Source organism: Rhineura floridana, chromosome 2, assembly GCF_030035675.1.
Source record: "Rhineura floridana isolate rRhiFlo1 chromosome 2, rRhiFlo1.hap2, whole genome shotgun sequence".
NCBI classification, from domain to species: domain Eukaryota; kingdom Metazoa; phylum Chordata; class Lepidosauria; order Squamata; family Rhineuridae; genus Rhineura; species Rhineura floridana.
The window spans coordinates 108,635,464-108,653,801 of record NC_084481.1 but is presented as its reverse complement, the minus strand read 5'-3'; the positions used below and the strand labels follow the sequence as shown (position 1 = coordinate 108,653,801).

Sequence of the window (18,338 nt, the reverse complement as noted above, 5' to 3'; positions counted from 1 at the left end):
AGGATAGTCTCACAGTTAATAATGCCACATGGGTCAATCTGACCTAGACTGCAGCCCATGGAGCAGTTCACAAACATTTTGTTGAGCATACGGCTGTGCTAATTGTGGTCGGTGTTGGCTCAGGTGTGCATTACCATGGCAAAGATGCTGCAACACGGTATATTATCATGTTGGGCTCAGAAAGACATGGAGAAAAGTGGGAAAGTTACAATGGCATTTATTTATTTATTCCCTTTCTAAATCACCCCTTATAAAAGCAATCCCAGGGCAGTTGACACACCTATACAGTTAAAACATCAAAATACATACATAAATACATAAATTCAAAACATTAAAATTAAAAAACAAATAAAAATTATTCTACTTACACAATCCAGACAGTTAAAAGAACCACAGCAAGAATCAAATCACAAAAAGCCAGGCAACATCACTCTGCCCCGTGGGCCTGATTAAAAAGATGCATCTTCATGGCGTGCTTAAATATCAGTAAATGTCACTAAGAGGGAGCCAAGAAGGCAGAAGTGGATGTAATTTTCTACCCCCAGCTGAGATACCATTGATGGAGGGGGGAGTAAAAATAACCCTCCCTCCACATCTGATCAACTTAGGAGGGAGTGGTATGTGCCCTCTGTGTGTGCCTGTGTGTGTGTGTGTCTCTGTGTGTGTGCATGCAAGAGTGTGTGAATGTAAGGTAATCACACCAATGGTGGCATGAGCCCCCCCTCCCCGAGTGATGGCCAAGAGTGAATGTGATAGTCATCTCTGTTCTAGGGGAAGGGGGTTCTACAGACATTGTGCCACAACTGAGAAGCCTGTTCCCTGCATCACATCACCACGTGCTATGCTTGATAGCAGGATCTTAATGTATGGTCTGATCTTAATGAATGGGCTGGCAGAGCTTAATGTATGGGCTGGCAGATAACAGGAGAGGCTCTCCTTCAAGTACTTCAAGAAAGACTTATCCCTTATATACCCAGTCGATCACTACGCTCTGCAGGTGAGGGCTTCCTGCAGATACCATCTTATCAGGAGGTCTGATCTGCACAACATAGGAAACGGACCTTTAGTGTAGTGGCGCCTACCCTTTGGAATTCCCTCCCCTTAAATATTAGACAGGCACCATCTCTGTTATCTTTTTAGCACCTACTGAAGACCTTCCTCTTTCAACAAGCCTTTTAAGTAAGGACTTTATGTCTATGTCCGTGTTGGAATATGTTTTTAAACCATTTTTTAAAATGTTTTTAAAGCTTTTACAAATGTTTTTAAATATGTTTTGTTTTAATATGCATTTAATGGTTGTTTTGTTTTAATATATTTTAAAGTCTGTTTTTATGATGTGTTAAAGTGTTTTTAGTGCTTTTGTTTGCCACCCTGGGCTCCTACTGGGAGAAAGAGCAGGATATAATTCTAATAAATAAATCAGTACTTGAGACCCAAGTCACTCAGGGCTTTATATTTTACCAAGATATAATGCATAGCTATTTTTTCAATGAATTCAAATTTCTTTTTTTAGGTTTTGATTGAGCAAAAATACATGACAAGAACATGTGGATTGTGTGGGAACTTTGATGGACAAGAATTAAATGAGTTTCTGAATGAAGGTGAGTTTTTCCTCTGCAGAAGTAAATAGGACAAACACATAAATGCTTAAAATCGAAATGACAATGTGATTAAGCGATTATCTGGGCAATTCTTGTTCACACATAGCACCAGGGTCCCCTTGTTTTTGTTTTCCATCACCTTTCTATGGTAATATAATTAGAAAATGTAAAAATTAAGAATGGGTTGTATCCAGTTGAGCTCTTCTGCAAATGGAAGGAGTCTGTTCATTTGCAGAAGTATCTTTGGTCTAGCGGAACTCCATTCATGAAGAGGTGGGGAGACAATGGTTGCTTCCTTCCCTATGCAGCCACCTATGCCATCCTCCATGCTGTTTGGAGGGACCCCTAACCTTCTGGACCAGATTTTTAGGGGGCATGGTGGCTGCAGTGGAAAGGGGGAAAGGGGAAATTGGCAAAAATTGCCTTGAGCAGCTATGCCCACTGGATCAGAAGCCCTTCCAGAGACAGAAAGGCACAACTGCCGCCAATCCAATATTTTATAGTAACATTTCTACTTCTCTTGTTTTATTTGTCCAGACATTGATGACTCCAACAAGCCACTTGTCTGTCTTCATGCATGCACAGTTGTTTTGTACATAAAATGAGTCAGGCACATAAATGGACCCCCAGAGGATCCTGTGAATCTCCAGTTAGGTTCTAGACTTTTGCAGTACATAGGTTGCCCAAGATGGACTCTTGACTAACAAGCTTGATGTAATTTATACTTCAATTAATAGATAAACTTCTGGACCCACATAAATATGCTGCCTTACAGAAAATTGATGATCCTACAGAGATCTGTCCTTTTGAGGAGATGGTAGTTCCTAATGTTCCTCGCAAGAAATATGTAAGTACCATATCACTTTTCTGGATTTGTTTACCTTTGAATACTTTTAGACAAAGACAGTGATTAAGAAAAAACTGGCATAATCGAAGTGGGGGGGCATAAACAGACTAAGAAAATTTGAAAGGTTTGAGAGGAGAGGATGGAATGGGGTGAGCAAACCCTTCACTATCTTTTTGTAGGTTTTCCATAAAAGGATTCTCAAGAGCAGAGAAGTCAGGCTTTCCAACTGTGGGGGAGCTGCATTCTTCCCAGTTAGTTCCTTGCTTCTGTCATGTTCCAGCTTCAGCACAATAGAAATGGTTGTCCTAGAGCAGAGCTAAGGAATGGTTCTCTCTGCCCCAGAGGCTGCATTCATTCCCTTGGAAGAGAAGCTGGGAATGTGTTAGTGGACCACATGCCAATGGTGGGCAGGGATGGAGCCCAAAGTAGGTGTGACCACTGACTACCCACACCTCATAAACATATAACTCCCATCAATTCACACTAACATGTAAGAACACCCCACTCAGCCATTATTCATTCATATCCTCCCTCCCTCCCTCTCTCATGCACAAGAGCAGTATGATTGGGGAAAGGATCCATTTGTTTTTAATGCATTCTTTTTGGGCAATGTAAATCATAGGTGCTGGACCCCGATCTATATTATTATTGTTGTTGTTGTTGTTGTTGTTGTTATTATTATTAAATTTTATTTATACCCCGCCTTTTGCCCAAAGGCCCTCAAGACAGCTTACAAGAAAAATAAACAGGTATAAAAATACAATAAAAATATTATAAAAGCAATACAATTTACAAAAATTAATTTAAATAACAAATAGCATTGTCATTATCAGCACCGCCAAGAAAGAGGACGTGGTGTTAGCGTGGGCGGCAGTTCCCAAGAGGCAGAAGGGCAATAGGCATTTGTTATAGCAAAGCTGTTTGCTGTTTCAATGTTGTCTTCCTCTCCATGTCCTTGGGCTCACTCAGCTGCTGCTCCCCGGGCTTCTGCTGGTGGTGGTGGTGATGGTTTATGTTGGGAGGCGGCTGCGGGAGCTCGGGCTTGAGGACCTGGGCCTTGCCTGGAGCAGGAGGAGGAGAAGGATGTGGCGGTGTCGGCAGCAGCACAGCTAGGGTTTCTGGTGCAGCATACTCCAAACACAGAGAAACCATATAGGTCAAAACCAAGTCCAGAAGGAAGATCGGTATCCCCAGGTATTCCACAAAGTACAGCAAGGCAGCATCACTATGCCCAGTTCACATGTCACGTCCTGTTTCTACATACAATCCTGGTTTGTGTGTCCCCACACTCTACTGTGCATACTGAATTTCCAAACTCATTCACACATGAGCCAGGGCTGCTGCAGAATTTGCCAGTGCTGGTGGTGGTGGTAATGATGATCTTGCTCCTGGCCACTCAGTCACTGTTAACAAAGCAACCAGTGCAATTGCTCCTTTCCTCATTGTGGGCAAGGTTGCCCAGAGAGTGTCTGTGCCACCACTTTTTACAAAAGTAATTTGCCACTATTGTGGCTGGGGAGGGGTGATAATATAGGGGCTTTAACAATTTGCTCCCTGCTGTGGCCCTGATCCAGATTGGGTTTCCCGCCTATTGCCAAAAAAAGGGGAATCCATTCATTTGTAATGGTTTCTAAATCGGCAATGCAAATTGGAAGCATTGGGAGGTTATCCTAATTGGGATCAGAGGAGGAAGCAAAGGTTTGCCCTTATACACCAAGGTCCCAATTCAGCTCAGCCCCCAGCACATGCAATTTGCTGCTTTTTTACTTCCTCTGCAGCCAGCCCAGAAGTCAAAGAGGGGAGGAAGGAGATGAAGAGAAGAGGCCCCAGGAGGGGAAGGGCAGATTGAAAGTCTCTGGGGGCCAGAAGTTCCCCATCACTGTACTACAGCATGTTGACAGCGGGGATGGGCCCTAGCTGAGTTATGCATTCACCTCGAACGGTCCAGGTTAAATCTCTGGTGTCTCCAGCAAGAGCTGGGAACGACTCCTCAAGGAGAGAGCAATCACAGCAGAGGCATAACGTTCCAGCTAGCTTTATGTTCTCTGGGCTGAAAGCTTCATTTTAGCCAGAGAAGGGTAAAAAGAATCATGTGTCTCTTATTGCCTCCTTTTAATCCTTATGCAATAAAAGATATCACACATAATTCTGCCCATTTACTCTCCCCTCCAACTGTTACTCAGCCCCCAGACAACATGGATCCAGCTAGGTAGTTATGCCAACACTGCCATCATTGCCACTTTTACCCCTGTATTGAAAGTGGTGTTGATAGTGGTAGCACAGTGCACTGGGTCCAGTGAAAGCCTTCTGTATCCTGTCAGCTGCTAGTCCCTAACTTATATGAACAGCTGGAGCACTAGGGACTGAAGAAGACCTGCCCTGGGAGTGAGTATCTGAGCATCTGGGTGCTTGCTGCTTGGTCTTTTGGGTTGCTGTCCCTCAAGACAGCTGAAGTCCCTGGTAAGTGCTGCAAGGACTGGGACCCCCTGCCTGACCTTTGCTCCAGAGAGAGGCTGCGGTTAATCTTGCAGCCTCTTGCATCAGCTGCTGGCTGGGTCAGGAGGCATAAAAGCCCAGCTGCCCTTGGGGAGCCCCTTAGGGAGTCCCGAGGGTGAAGGTGCTATCCCCCTTCTATTACCTTTTTTAAAAAAAATTGTTTTCTGTTAAACTAATCTAGAGGAGATTGGTGGTGGGGAGGGCATGTGATGCATGTGCAGTTCCTACACAGGGTGAGAGCCTGTGCAGTGAACTGAATGATAGGAGAAAGTCGCCAGATGCCTTCAAAGTGAGAGTCTGTAACTAGCAGAAGGCTGACCCTCCCTGGGTGTGAGACAGTAGGGGGAGTAGATGGGCCCTGTGTGAAAAAGTTTGAATGCATATGACTGTTCCCAAGTCTTGCAGAGGCCTACTGGGATAATTGGCTCAGGCAGGTTTTGCTGGTGGGCTCATGTTGGGTCCATATCAGGTGTTTAGGAAGAGTCTTAGAACAAATGATACTGCCAAACAGAGCAATAAAGAAATCACATCAGACTTTGAAGCTCTGGGAAAGAAACTCAAGGACTTTGAGGCCAGATAGTTTTTTTATCTATTCTTGCAGTACTTAGAAGTGGAGTAGAAAGGGAAAGAAAAATACTCCGCGTGAATGAATGGCTACGAAGGTGGTGCCAGCATGAGAGATTTGGATTCTGGGACCATGGGCTATGGTTCCTGGAAGATGGACTGCTGGCAAGTGATGGTTTGCATCTCACAAGGACTGGGAAGAATGTGTTTGGCCATAGCATGGAGAAGTTCATCAGGAGGGCTTTAAACTGAATCCTAAAGGGGAGGGAGATGTAAACTTGGTGATAATGACTGATGAAGGCTTGTGTACAATAACAGGAACAGAGAGATCAGCTCTAATAGGGCCCAGTAACAGTCCTCAGAAAAATGTAGTAAGGAAGCCAAGCCATAAATCACATGGTCTTCGATGTCTGTATACTAATGTGCAGAGCATGGGAAACAAGCAGGATGAACCTGAAGTCTTAATACAGGAGGGCAATTATGACTTGATAGGTATAACTGAAACTTGGTGGGATGACTCCCAGGACTGGAATACAGCAATTGAAGGATACACCTTGTTCAAGAAGAACAGGAGGAATAAAAAGGGAGGTGGAGTCGCGCTATATGTTAAAAATATATATCCCTGCACAGAAATACAGGAAAATGAGCTTGGTAGCTCCACCGAGAGTATCTGGATTAAAATTAATGGGGCAAGTAACAAAAGGAATGTGGTGCTTGGAGTCTACTACCGACCACCCAGTCAAGGGAAAGATGAGAATTTAACTTTTGAAAAGCAAATTGCCAATGTTTCGAGGAGGCATGATGTAGTAGTAGTGGGGGATTTCAATTATCCCGATATCTGTTGGGAAACAAATTCTGCCAAACACGGCCCCTCCAAGAAATTTCTGACTTGTGTTGGAGATAACGTTCTCCTACAGAAAGTGGAGGAAGCAACCAGAGGATCAGCTATCCTGGACTTGATTCTAACCAATAGAGATGATTTGGTGGATGAAGTGGCAGTTACGGGAACTCTGGGGGAAAGTGGCCATACCATACTTGAATTCTTGATTTTAACAGAAGCAAAAGCTGAGAGTAGCCATACCCACACCCTGGACTTCAGGAAAGCTGAAAAGGAGTCCAAGATGGGTGGGAGTTTCTAAAAAAGGAAATTCTAAAAGCACAATGGCAAGCGGTTCCAACTTGGAAAAAAGGGGGAAACAGCAGAAGAAGCCAATGTGGCTTCAAAAAAGGTTAGACATGACCTGAAAACAAAAAAGGGCACATACAGGAAGTGGAAAGAAGGCAAGGCCACAAAGGAAGAGTACAGGCAGGTATCACGGAATTGCAGGGATGGCTTCAGGAAGGCTAAAGCTGAGAATGAGCTGAGGTTAGCGAGAGATGCTAAAAGCAACAAAAAAAATTTCTTCAGGTCCATCCATAGTAAAAGACAGAGAAAAGAAATGGTAGCACAGCTACTCAGTGAGGATGGCAAAATGATAACAGATGACAAAGAAAAGGCAGACGTGCTCAATTCCTACTTTGGCTCAGTCTTCTCCCAAAAAAAGGTCTATGACCATTCCAGGAAACATGAAGTAGAAGGGGCAGGATTGCAGCTTGAAATTGATAGACAAAAGGTCAAGGAATACCTAATCGCTTTGAATGAGTTCAAATCGGTAGGGCCCTATAAACTGCATCCTAGAGTATTGAAGGAACTGGCTGATAAACTCTTGGAATCACTGTCTATTATCTTTGTGAAATGGTGGAGAATGGGTGAAGTGCCGGATGACTGGAGGAGAGGTAAAGTTGTCCCTATCTTCAGAAAGGGCAAGAAGGGGGAACCGGGGAACTACAGACCAGTCAGCCTAACATCAATCCCTGGAAAAAATTTTGGAGCAGATTATAAAGCAGTCAGTCTGTAAGCACCTTGAAAGCAATGCAGTGATTACTAGGAGCTAACATGGATTTATGAACAACAAATCCTGCAAAACTAATCTTATCTCATTTTTTATTTATTTTATTTATTTTATTTATTTATTATTTGATTTATATCCTGCCCTTCCTCCCAGCAGGAGCCCAGGGCGGCAAACAGAAGTGCTAAAAACACTTTAAAACATAACAACATAAGAAGAGCCTCCTGGATCAGGCCAGTGGCCCATCTAGTCCAGCATCCTGTTCTCACAGTGGCCAACCAGGTGCCTGGGGGAAGCCCGCAAGCAGGACCCGAGTGCAAGAACACTCTCCCCTCCTGAGGCTTCCGGCAACTGGTTTTCAGAAGCATGCTGCCTCTGACTAGGGTGGCACAGCACAGCCATCATGGCTAGTAGCCATTGATAGCCCTGTCCTCCATGAATTTGTCTAATCTTCTTTTAAAGCCATCCAAGCTGGTGGCCATTACTGCATCTTGTGGGAGCAAATTCCATAGTTTAACTATGCACTGAGTAAAGAAGTACTTCCTTTTGTCTGTCCTGAATCTTCCAACATTCAGCTTCTTTGAATGTCCACGAGTTCTAGTATTATGAGAGAGGGAGAAGAACTTTTCTCTATCCACTTTCTCAATGCCATGCATAATTTTATACACTTTTATCATGTCTCCTCTGACCCGCCTTTTCTCTAAACTAAAAAGCCCCAAATGCTGCAACCTTTCCTCGTAAGGGAGTCGCTCCATCCCCTTGATCATTCTGGTTGCCCTCTTCTGAACCTTTTCCAACTCTATAATATCCTTTTTGAGATGAGGCGACCAGAACTGTACACAGTATTCCAAATGTGGCTGCACCATAGATTTATACAATGGCATTATGATATCAGCTGTTTTAGTTTCAATACCTTTCCTAATTATCGCTAGCATGGAATTTGCCTTTTTCACAGCTGCCGCACACTGGGTCGACATTTTCATCGTGCTGTCCACTACAACCCCGAGGTCTCTCTCCCGGTCGGTCACCGCCAGTTCAGACCCCATGAGCGTATATGTGAAATTAAGATTTTTTGCTCCAATATGCATAATTTTACACTTGTTTATATTGAATTGCATTTGCCATTTTTCCACCCATTCACTCAGTTTGGAGAGGTCTTTTTGGAGTTCTTCACATTCCCTTTTTGTTTTAACAACCCTGAACAATTTAGTGTTGTCAGCAAATTTGGCCACTTCACTGCTCACTCCTAATTCTAGGTCATTAATGAACAAGTTGAAAAGTACAGGTCCCAATACCGATCCTTGAGGGACTCCACTTTCTACAGCCCTCCATTGGGAGAACTGTCCATTTATTCCTACTCTCTGCTTTCTGCTTCTTAACCAATTCCTTATCCACAAGAGGACCTCTTCTCTTATTCCATAACTGCTAAGCTTCCTCAGAAGTCTTTGGTGAGGTACCTTGTCAAAAGCTTTTTGAAAGTCTAAGTACACTATGTCCACTGGATCACCTCTATCTATATGCTTGTTGACACTCTCAAAGAATTCTAATAGGTTACTGAGACAGGACTTTCCCTTGCAGAAGCCATGCTGGCTCTGCTTCAGCAAGGCTTGTTCTTCTATGTGCTTAGTTAATCTAGCTTTAATCATACTTTCTACCCATTTTCCAGGGACAGAAGTTAAGCTAACTGGCCTGTAATTTCCGGGATCCCCTCTGGATCCCTTTTTGAAGATTGGCGTTACATTTGCCACTTTCCAGTCTTCAGGCACAGAGGAGGACACGAGGGACAAGTTACATATTTTAGTTAGCAGATCAGCAATTTCACATTTGAGTTCTTTGAGAACTCTCGGGTGGATGCCATCCGGGCCCAGTGATTTGTCAGTTTTTATATTGTCGATTAAGCCTAGAACTTCCTCTCTCGTTACCACTATTTGTCTCAGTTCCTCAGAATCCCTTCCTGCATATGTTAGTTCAGGTTCAGGGATCTGCCCTATATCTTCCACTGTGAAGACAGATGCAAAGAATTCATTTAGCTTCTCTGCAATCTCCTTATCGTTCTTTAGTACACCTTTGACTCCCTTATCATCCAAGGGTCCAATCGCCTCCCTAGATGGTCTCCTGCTTTGAATGTATTTATAGAATTTTGTGTTGCTGGTTTTTATGTTCTTAGCAATGTGCTCCTCAAATTCTTTTTTAGCATCCCTTATTGTCTTCTTGCATTTCTTTTGCCAGAGTTTGTGTTCTTTTTTATTTTCTTCATTCGGACAAGACTTCCATTTTCTGAAGGAAGACTTTTTGCCTCTAAGAGCTTAAAATACATTAAAACAAAACAATGTTAAAAATATTTTTTTTAAAAAAGCTTTAAAAACATATTTTATAAAAGGGTTAAAACATTATTAAAAAAACATATTAACAAGCAATTCTAACACAGACGCAGACTGGAATAGGTCTCAACTTAAAAGGCTTGTGGAAAGAGGAAAGTCTTCACAAGGCGCTGAAAAGATAGCAGAGATGGCACCTGCCTAATATTTAAGGGGAGGAAATTCCACAGGGTAGGTGCCGCCACACTAAAGGTCCATTTCCTATATTGCGCAGAATGAACCTCCTGATAAGATGGTATCTGCAGGAGGCCCTCACCTACAGAGTGCAGTGATCGACTGTGTATATAAGGGGTAAGACCGTCTTTCAGGTATTCTGGTCCCGAGCTGTATAGGGCTTTGTACACCAAAGCTAGAACCTTGAACTTGACCCGGTAGCAAATGGGCAGCCATTTTTTGATCGGGTAACCTCCCTTGTAGACTGTGGGAATGCTGTGGACATAATATATCTCGACTTCACCAAAGCTTTTGACAAAGTGCCCCATGATACTCTGATTAGCAAGCTAGCTAAATGTGGGCTAGATGGAACAACTATCAGGTGGATCCACAGCTGGCTCCAGAATCGTGCTCAAAGAGTGCTTATCAATGGTTCCTTTTCAAACTGGGTGGAAGTAACGAGTGGGGTACCACAGGGCTTGATCCTGAGCCCGGTACTCTTCAACATTTTTATTAACAACTTGGATGAGGAGGTACAGAGCATGCTTATCAAATTTGCAAATGATACAAAAATGGGGGGCACAGCTACTACCATGGAACACAGAAACAAAATTCAAAGAGACCTTGATAGGCTGGAGCATTGGGCTGAAAACAACAGAATGAAATTCAACAGGGATAAATGCAAAGTTCTACACTTAGGAAAAAGAAAGCAAATGCACAGTTATAAGATGGGGGATACTTGGCTCAGCAATATGACATGTGAGAAGGATGTTGGAATTGTCATTGATCACAAGCTGAATATGAGCCAACAGTGTGATGTGGCTGCATTAACAGAAGTATCATTTCCAAATCACGTGAATTATTAGTTCCCCTCTATTCAGCACTGGTTAGGCCTCATCTTGAGTACTGTGTCCAATTCTGGTATCCACACTTCAGGAAGGCTGCAGACAAACTGGAACAGGTTCAGAAGAGGGCCACAAGCATGATCAGGGGACTGGAATCAAAGCCGTATGAGGAGAGACTGAAAGAACTGGGCATGTTTAGCCTGGAGAAGAAAAGACTGAAGGGAGATATGATAGCACCCTTCAAGTGCATGAAAGGTTGTCACACAGAGGAGAGCCGGGATCTCTTCTCGATTGTCCCAGAGTGCACGACATGGAATAACGGGCTCAACACCAGATCGGTACACAATAAGACCACTGTCATCCATGATTTGATTGTGGATGAAGGTGCCGATTTGGTGTGCATTACCAAGACCTGGGTGGGTGAGCTGGGAGAAGTTGATCTGACCCAGCTTTGCCCACCTGGATACTCAATGCAATACCAGCACAGGCTACAGGGACAGGGAGGGGGGGAGGAGTTGCTGGGTCTACAGAACTTCCATCTCTGTCACAAGGAAGCCACTCTGTCTTGGATTTGGCTGTGAGGACCTGCACCTGATGTAGGGCCGAGGAGACAGTAAACTAGAGTTGCTGCTGGTGCACCATCCACCCTGCTGCCCAGCAGCTTCTCTGACTGAGCTGGTGAAAACCGTCTTGGCTGTGGTGTTGGAGGAGCCCAGAACAATAGTGCTGGGTGATTTCAATGTCCATGCTGAGCCTGCCTCTGGGGTTCTGGCTCAGGGTTTCATGGCCTCCATGACGACCATGGGGCTGTCTCAAGTTTTCACTGGCCTGACACATAGGGCAGGGCTCACCCTCGACTTGGTTTTTGCTCCAGATGGAGGAAGGGTGGTCTGGAGATAGGGGGGGTGGATGTCACCCCATTGTCATGGTCAGACCACTTCCTAGTGAAGCTTAGACTTATGGCTCTGATCCTTCACTGCAGGGGTGGTGGACAGATTAAGATGGTCTGCCCCCAGAGACTTGCACCTTGGTACACCAGTGAGTTAAGGGCAATGAAACAGGCTGGATGACGGCTAGAGCACTGCTGTGAGGCTGATCGGGCACAAGTAAAACATCATAACCATGCCTACTGTGTGGCGGTGAGGGCAGCGAAGAAGTCCCACTTCTCTGTCTCTATCGCATCCTCAAGTAGCCATCCAGTGGAGCTTTTCCGTATTGTCAGGGGTCTGTTGACATCAACTCAAGGAAATGGAGTTTTAGACCTTTCAGAGGCCCACTGTGAATTGTTTGCAAGGCACTTTGAAGGTAAAGTTGCTCGCCTCCGTAGCAGTCTTGATGTCCCATCCACATCTACTACAGTCCCCAATGAGGTGTCCAGTGCAACCTGCTGCAACTTCTTGGGAACAGTTTTAGTTAATGCAGCCTGATGCTGTAGACAAGGTGCTTGTGATGCTGCTGCCAGCAGCGTGTCCTCTCGACCCTTGCCCTTCATGGCTTATTAAAGCTTCCTGAGGGGTTTTGACTGAGTGGATCCAAGGTGTGGTCAAAGCATCACTGTGGGAGGGAGTGGTTCCAGCTGCCTTGAAAGAGGCAGTGATCCAACCACTCCTGAAAAAGCCCACCCTGGACCCATTGGTTTGTGACAACTACCGAACAGTTGCAAATACCCCCTTTTAGGGAAGATGATTGAGAGGGTTGTGGTGCAGCAACTGCAAGTACTCTTGGATGAAACAGATAATCTTGACACATCCTAGTCTGGGTTCAGGCCTGGTTATGGGACTGAATCGGCCTTGGTCACCCTGATGGATGACCTTTATTGGGAGAAGGACGGGGAGTGCAATCCTGTTATTCTTACTTGATCTCTCGGCGCCTTTTGATACCATTGACAATGGTATCCTTCTGCGCTGACTTGGTGAGATGGGTATTGGAGGCAGTGTTTTACAGTGGTTCTGATCCTATCTCCAAGGTCGTTCTCAGAAAATAGCATTGGGTGACTGTCTTTCGGCCCCTGGCAGTTGTGCTGTTGGGTGCCGCAGGGTACCATCTTGTCCCCCATGCTGTTTAACATCTATATGAAGCCCTTGGGAGCAGTCATCAGGAGATTTGGGGCGAGGTGTCAGCAGTATGCTGACGATACCCAGCTCTATTTCTCCATAACGTCTGCATCAGGAGATGCCGTGCAAGTCCTTGACCGCTGCCTGGACTCGGTGGTGGGCTGGATGAGGGCCAATAAACTGAGTCTGAATCCTAGCAAGACGGAGGCGCTGTGGGTTGGTGGTTTCCAAGTTTGGATAATTGGTCAGTTGCCTGCTTTGGATGGGGTCGTAGTCCCTCTGAAAGAGCAGGTCTGTAGCCTGGGGGTGCTCCTGGATCCATCTTTGTCGCTAGAGGCCCAGGTGACCTCAGTGGCTAGGAGTGCCTTTTACCAGCTTCGGCTGGTGAGATAGCTGCAGCAGTTTCTGGACCGGGATAGCCCGACCACTGTAACCTCTAGGCTGAATTACTGTAATGCGCTGTATGTGGGGCTGCTCTTGAGGTTGGTCCAGAAGCTGCAGCTGGTGAAAAATGTAGAGACAAGACTGCTCACTGGGGCAGGGTATTGCCAACATGTCACCCCGCTGCTGAAAGAATTGCACTGGCTGCCCATTTACTACTGAGCCAAGTTCAAGGCTCTAGTTTTGGTGTACAAAGCCCTATACAGCTTGGGACCAGGATACCTGAAAGACTGTCTTATTCCTTATATACCCAGTCGATCACTGCACTCTGCAGGTGAGGGCCTCCTGCAGATACCATCTTATCAGGAGGTCTGTTCCACACAATATAGGAAATGGACCTTTAGTGTGGCAGCACCTGCCCTGTGGAATTCCCTCCCCTTAAATATTAGACAGGCACCACCTGTGTTATCTTTTCGGCGACTATTGAAGACTTTCGTCTTTCAACAAGCCTTTTAAGTTGAGGCCTATCCCAGTCTGCATCTGTGTTGGAATTGCTTTTTAATATGTTCTCAAATCTTCTTTTTAAAATGTTTTTATTCCTAGATGTTTTGAAAGCTTTTTTTAAGTAATGTTTTTGAAGATGTTTTGTTTTAATGTGTTTTAAAGTTTGTTTTTATGATGTTTTTGGTGCTTTTGTTTGCTGCCCTGGACTGCTGCTGGGAGGAAGGGCAGGATATAAATTAAATAATAATAATAACAACAACAATAATGATGATGATGATGTGAGTGAGAGACAAAAGATCACATTAACTATAGGCACACTCTCCTATTCAATACCTGTATGTTGGGTAATATTATTTTATGTTATTACAGAATGGAAGCCTCTGAGGGATTCTTTTGATGCTGAAAAGCTGTCAGTGCAGTTCAATTTGTGGCACATTTCCATCCTCTCCCAAAATGCATTGCAGATGCTGACATTGCTTTCCTTCACTCCCCCCTCTAGGCCAGGAGCTGCACCCAACTTCTAAGCCTTGTCTCTCCGTCTTGCAATATCTCAAGGAAAGGGTTTGTCATCCGTTGCCAACTTGACATGCAAGACTGTACTGATCCAGGGCAGAGAAACTGTACTTGTGCTACCCTTTCAGAATACTCCAGACAGTGTGCCATGTCCCATCAGGAAGTGTCTGATTGGAGGAACAATGACTTCTGCTGTAAGTTACAAGGTTCCAGATCACTATTATATATGTCAGGCATTAACTACCCAATGACCAAAGAACCATAAATATCATCTTCAATATTTTGAAATGAAATATGTTTAGTTGGTAAATGCCACACCATCAACATGTATTGAAAAGGAGGTTACCAGTGAGGACAGAGGGAAAGTATGCTTCCCTGTCGGTGGTTCTCCTTCTCCTTCTCGGTGCTGTTGCTTGCTCCCTCTGTAGCTGTTTTCCTATTTTCCATTGCTTTTTCCTCCTACTGTCTTCCACACTCTGCTTTTCTTCCCATCTGTCTCCACTTCCATCTGCATGCCTTGGTGGGTGTCCCGTTCAGAGCGGGATCCACAAGGCTGAGACACAGGTGCAATTAAATCTTGTTTTATTAAAGTAATGGATACATCAAAGGCAGTGCGCTTCATAAGAATCTCTACACTAGCTCACTAGAATTCCCTAACTACACTCTAGACATGTTCTGCAACATGTAAAGGAAGTTGACTCAGCAGCTTAAACCGGAAAGCTGCAGTCTTAAGTAGGGAAAGTCTTCGATCGTAATCTCTGACTCCTGTGCAAATCCGACCTCTGTCCTGTCCGTTTCTCACGGCGTCGTGAGTGGGGTGACGGGGGGCATGCCTCCAGCGGCTCATCCAAAAGAACCGGCTCCTTAGCAACAGGCTCTAGGTCGGGGGGTGGAGATGCACTTGGAGGGCCCTCGAGCCGCTCGGTGAAGAGGGAGTTAACGCATGCTCAGAGGCAGCCTCCGATGGCTCCTCTGATCTGTCTGGGGGTGGCGCACTCTCTTCTTCAGATATCACGCCATCCGTGGGAATTGACCCGAACTCAACCTCACACTTCCTCCCAAGGTCTTGTTGAGACTCCACCACTCCTGCATCTTCCGTGCCTCCTAGCAGTTGGGGAGTCTGAAGCTCATGTCTTCCCTCTCCCAAGTCCTTGTGGGTGAGCAGAGGCTCAACATTGGGCTACCTCAAAATCCAGTGGTGTTCGGTACCCAGGGAATAGTGCTGAGCTACCGACATCTATGACAGGCCTACTGGGACTGGCTGCACTAGTTAGTCTCTGATTGGGAACTAGTGCAGCTGATCCCTATTCAAAGTGGGGCTTTCTGTCAATACTGATCGCTGTGTACTGCAAACCCCACTGGGATCAACAGCACTAGGAAGTTCCTGGTTGAGATACCTATCCAAAGCAGGCTTGCTGTAAGCCCCAGTCAGCTGACCAGGAACTCCCTAGTGCAATCAGCCCCAGGGATCTTCCTGTGTAGTCCAGCTTGAGTTCATGCCAGGCTGCAAAGGCAAGAAATAAATGGGAGTCCACTTAAGATTACATTCCCAATTGTTTCCTTTGAAGTTAGATCACCTGACATCATGGTGCTGTCTGGTGACTGATAGGTAGGCAGCACTGCCCATCTATCAAAATGGCCCAGGGTGGGGTGAAAGAGCTCAGGGTCTGCCCACCAGCTGGATCCTGTTCCTCACCCCTGATCTAAATTGAGAATGACTAACATTTGTGTTCTCGAGACCCACCCTGTTCTCCAGACAGTGGTCTGTGGGCCAACAGTACAATTTGCCCCTCTCCCAAACAGTGAAGCTCCATAATAAGTTTGCTGCCATGACTAAGGACCACAGTCATTCAGGGATCGCATTGCATACAAATGTGTTACAATCAAATGTTTGACACTTTTTTATATACTAGTGACATATTGAGTTGTGTCCAACTAAGTTATACTGAAAGACCCATTGAAATTAATGGATCTAAGTTTATCACATCCATTAATTTTGTTTGGTCTACAGTGAGTAGGACTAATGTCATGTACAGCCGACAGAATCCAACATTAAAAGTGTGGATTATTTCCTTCCATTTTAAAGCCTTCTTTTCTTTACCAAAGAAACTGTGGGCAAATTTGAATATCAGCATTTGGTAGGTCTGCCATGGGCCAGATAAAGTTATCTTGGAGCTGCATTTTGCTGATGGGCTGCCAGTTGGCCAGCCCCAGTGTAAATAAAGAGTGATAAAGAACAGGATCAAGGTATTTTAAAGACAGACAGAGAAATGTTTAAATAGGCAGTTAATACTATGTTTATTATTAGACAGACCTGTGCAACGTGAAGTACTGTATGCCAGCCCATGGTTCATCTGTTGTTGTGCAAAGAGCACAGGAAGATGATCTGAAATGAGACACTTTAAACAGCAAGAGCCAATTCTTTTATCTGATGGGCAGATAAGCTGTGGACTAATCATAGAAATGGTCCAAGCCCGTCAAGGAAAAAACAGAACTCAAAGCAAGGTCTTGGATTCAGTACTTAGAATAGAAAAATGAAAGATAAAACATCTCTCTTCTGAAACTTAGGCATTAGCATATTCCACAGACTCTCCCAGTTCGTCAAGCTGTATATTACTGTACTCAGCATGTTCCATTTTCTGTTTGTACAAATGAGTGATGAGGACAGCTTTTAAAAAGTACCTGACATGCCACTATATTTTCTACTACAGAAAAGCAGGAGGAAACATTTTGATTTAGATTAGTTTTAAATTTGACATTCATTTTAGTTTTAGTTCTTAAAGTTTTCCAGTAGTCTCTGTGTCATGGGAATAACAACATACCTTCTCAAGTTGGTTCTCTATTTTCTTAACACCAAATAGTAGCTGCTAAACTTTTCAGCAGATCCCATTCTTGGAGAAATGACTGACAGGCACCAGGTAGACATAGCACAGAGATGCAATCCTAGCAGCCAATAGGAGTTAGAGGGTAGTGATCCTATATCATAAAAATATTGGTAGACACTGATGCTTGGTGACCTGCCTAGGGAAAGGTGAGTCTTATATTTGAGAAGATCAACATGAGGGCCCATGAATTACTCTTCTGACAGGCAGCATCAATATGAGGTCACAATGGTCTCTCTCACTTCATTAGGCAGGCAGTATCAACATGTTGTCACAATGGCCAGTCTCTCTCTTCAGGCACACAGCATCAGCAGCACAAGGTCACAATGGCCAATCTCTCCTTCAGCAGATGGCATCAGAATGAGGCACAATGGCCAGTCTGTCTCCCTCAGGCACACAGCAACTGCATGAGGATACAATGCCTGGTCTCTTCATCAGGCCATCTGGCCTTCTCTTCTTCAGTATAGAACATGTTGGTCAGTCTCTCTCACTGAAGCAAGCAGCAGTGACATGTGGGCACAATGTTGTTCTTGTTTATATTGAGGCTGGCAGAAACAGGACCATGTGGGGACAGGTTCTTTGTCATTGATGTAAGCATATGCAAGAGCATGAGGGCACAGTGTCTTTTTGAGGTGGGCAGCAGCATAGTGTTCATCAGTGGACATACCAGCCACTAGTGCAGTAGTGGCCAGTGTGGTGGTGGGGAGGGACAGAGCCGCCCTCCCAACACTGACATTAGTACAGCTTACCTGGATGGTGCTGAGGGGGCAGGGAGTGGCAAGGCTGGGCTTGTGCAGATGGTTGATTCTTTTAGTGATAGGTCTTAATACATTTTAAAGAGATTGTAAACTGGGAGGCAATCTGGGGCTATTACAGACTAGAGATGGAGAATGGTTAGTTCTTGAATGAACAGGAAAGTATGAGATGTCTGTAGTATTATAAGATGGTCATAATTAATACTTTAAAGGTGAGACGTGTGTGTTGTCCAACAACAACAAAGTGCTCTGAACCATTGTGTTTTGCAGCTCTGGGAAGATGTCCAGCTAACCAAATCTATAAAGAATGTAGTTCTCCCTGTCTCAAAACATGTTCCAATCCAGAGTATAGCTGTTCCAGCTACTGTACATATGGCTGCTTCTGCCCAGAAGGTAAAAGGACCTAACAAATGTAACTTGCTATGAATATATTTATGTTGTCAACTGTTGGAGGTTCGTATCCCTGTAGCAGACTT

General features: G+C 44.6%; 1 protein-coding gene across 1 annotated transcript in view; it reads left to right on the top strand.

The window, feature by feature from the left end:
* MUC6 (mucin 6, oligomeric mucus/gel-forming) overlaps nucleotides 1–18,338 on the top strand; it is a 96,574-nt gene that overhangs the window by 34,619 nt on the left and 43,617 nt on the right. The window contains exons 6-9 of the mRNA XM_061612764.1: nucleotides 1,514–1,601; nucleotides 2,339–2,448; nucleotides 14,212–14,419; nucleotides 18,133–18,255. Coding sequence (XP_061468748.1) covers nucleotides 1,514–1,601; nucleotides 2,339–2,448; nucleotides 14,212–14,419; nucleotides 18,133–18,255 — 529 coding nt within the window. The remainder of the gene's footprint in view (nucleotides 1–1,513; nucleotides 1,602–2,338; nucleotides 2,449–14,211; nucleotides 14,420–18,132; nucleotides 18,256–18,338) is intronic.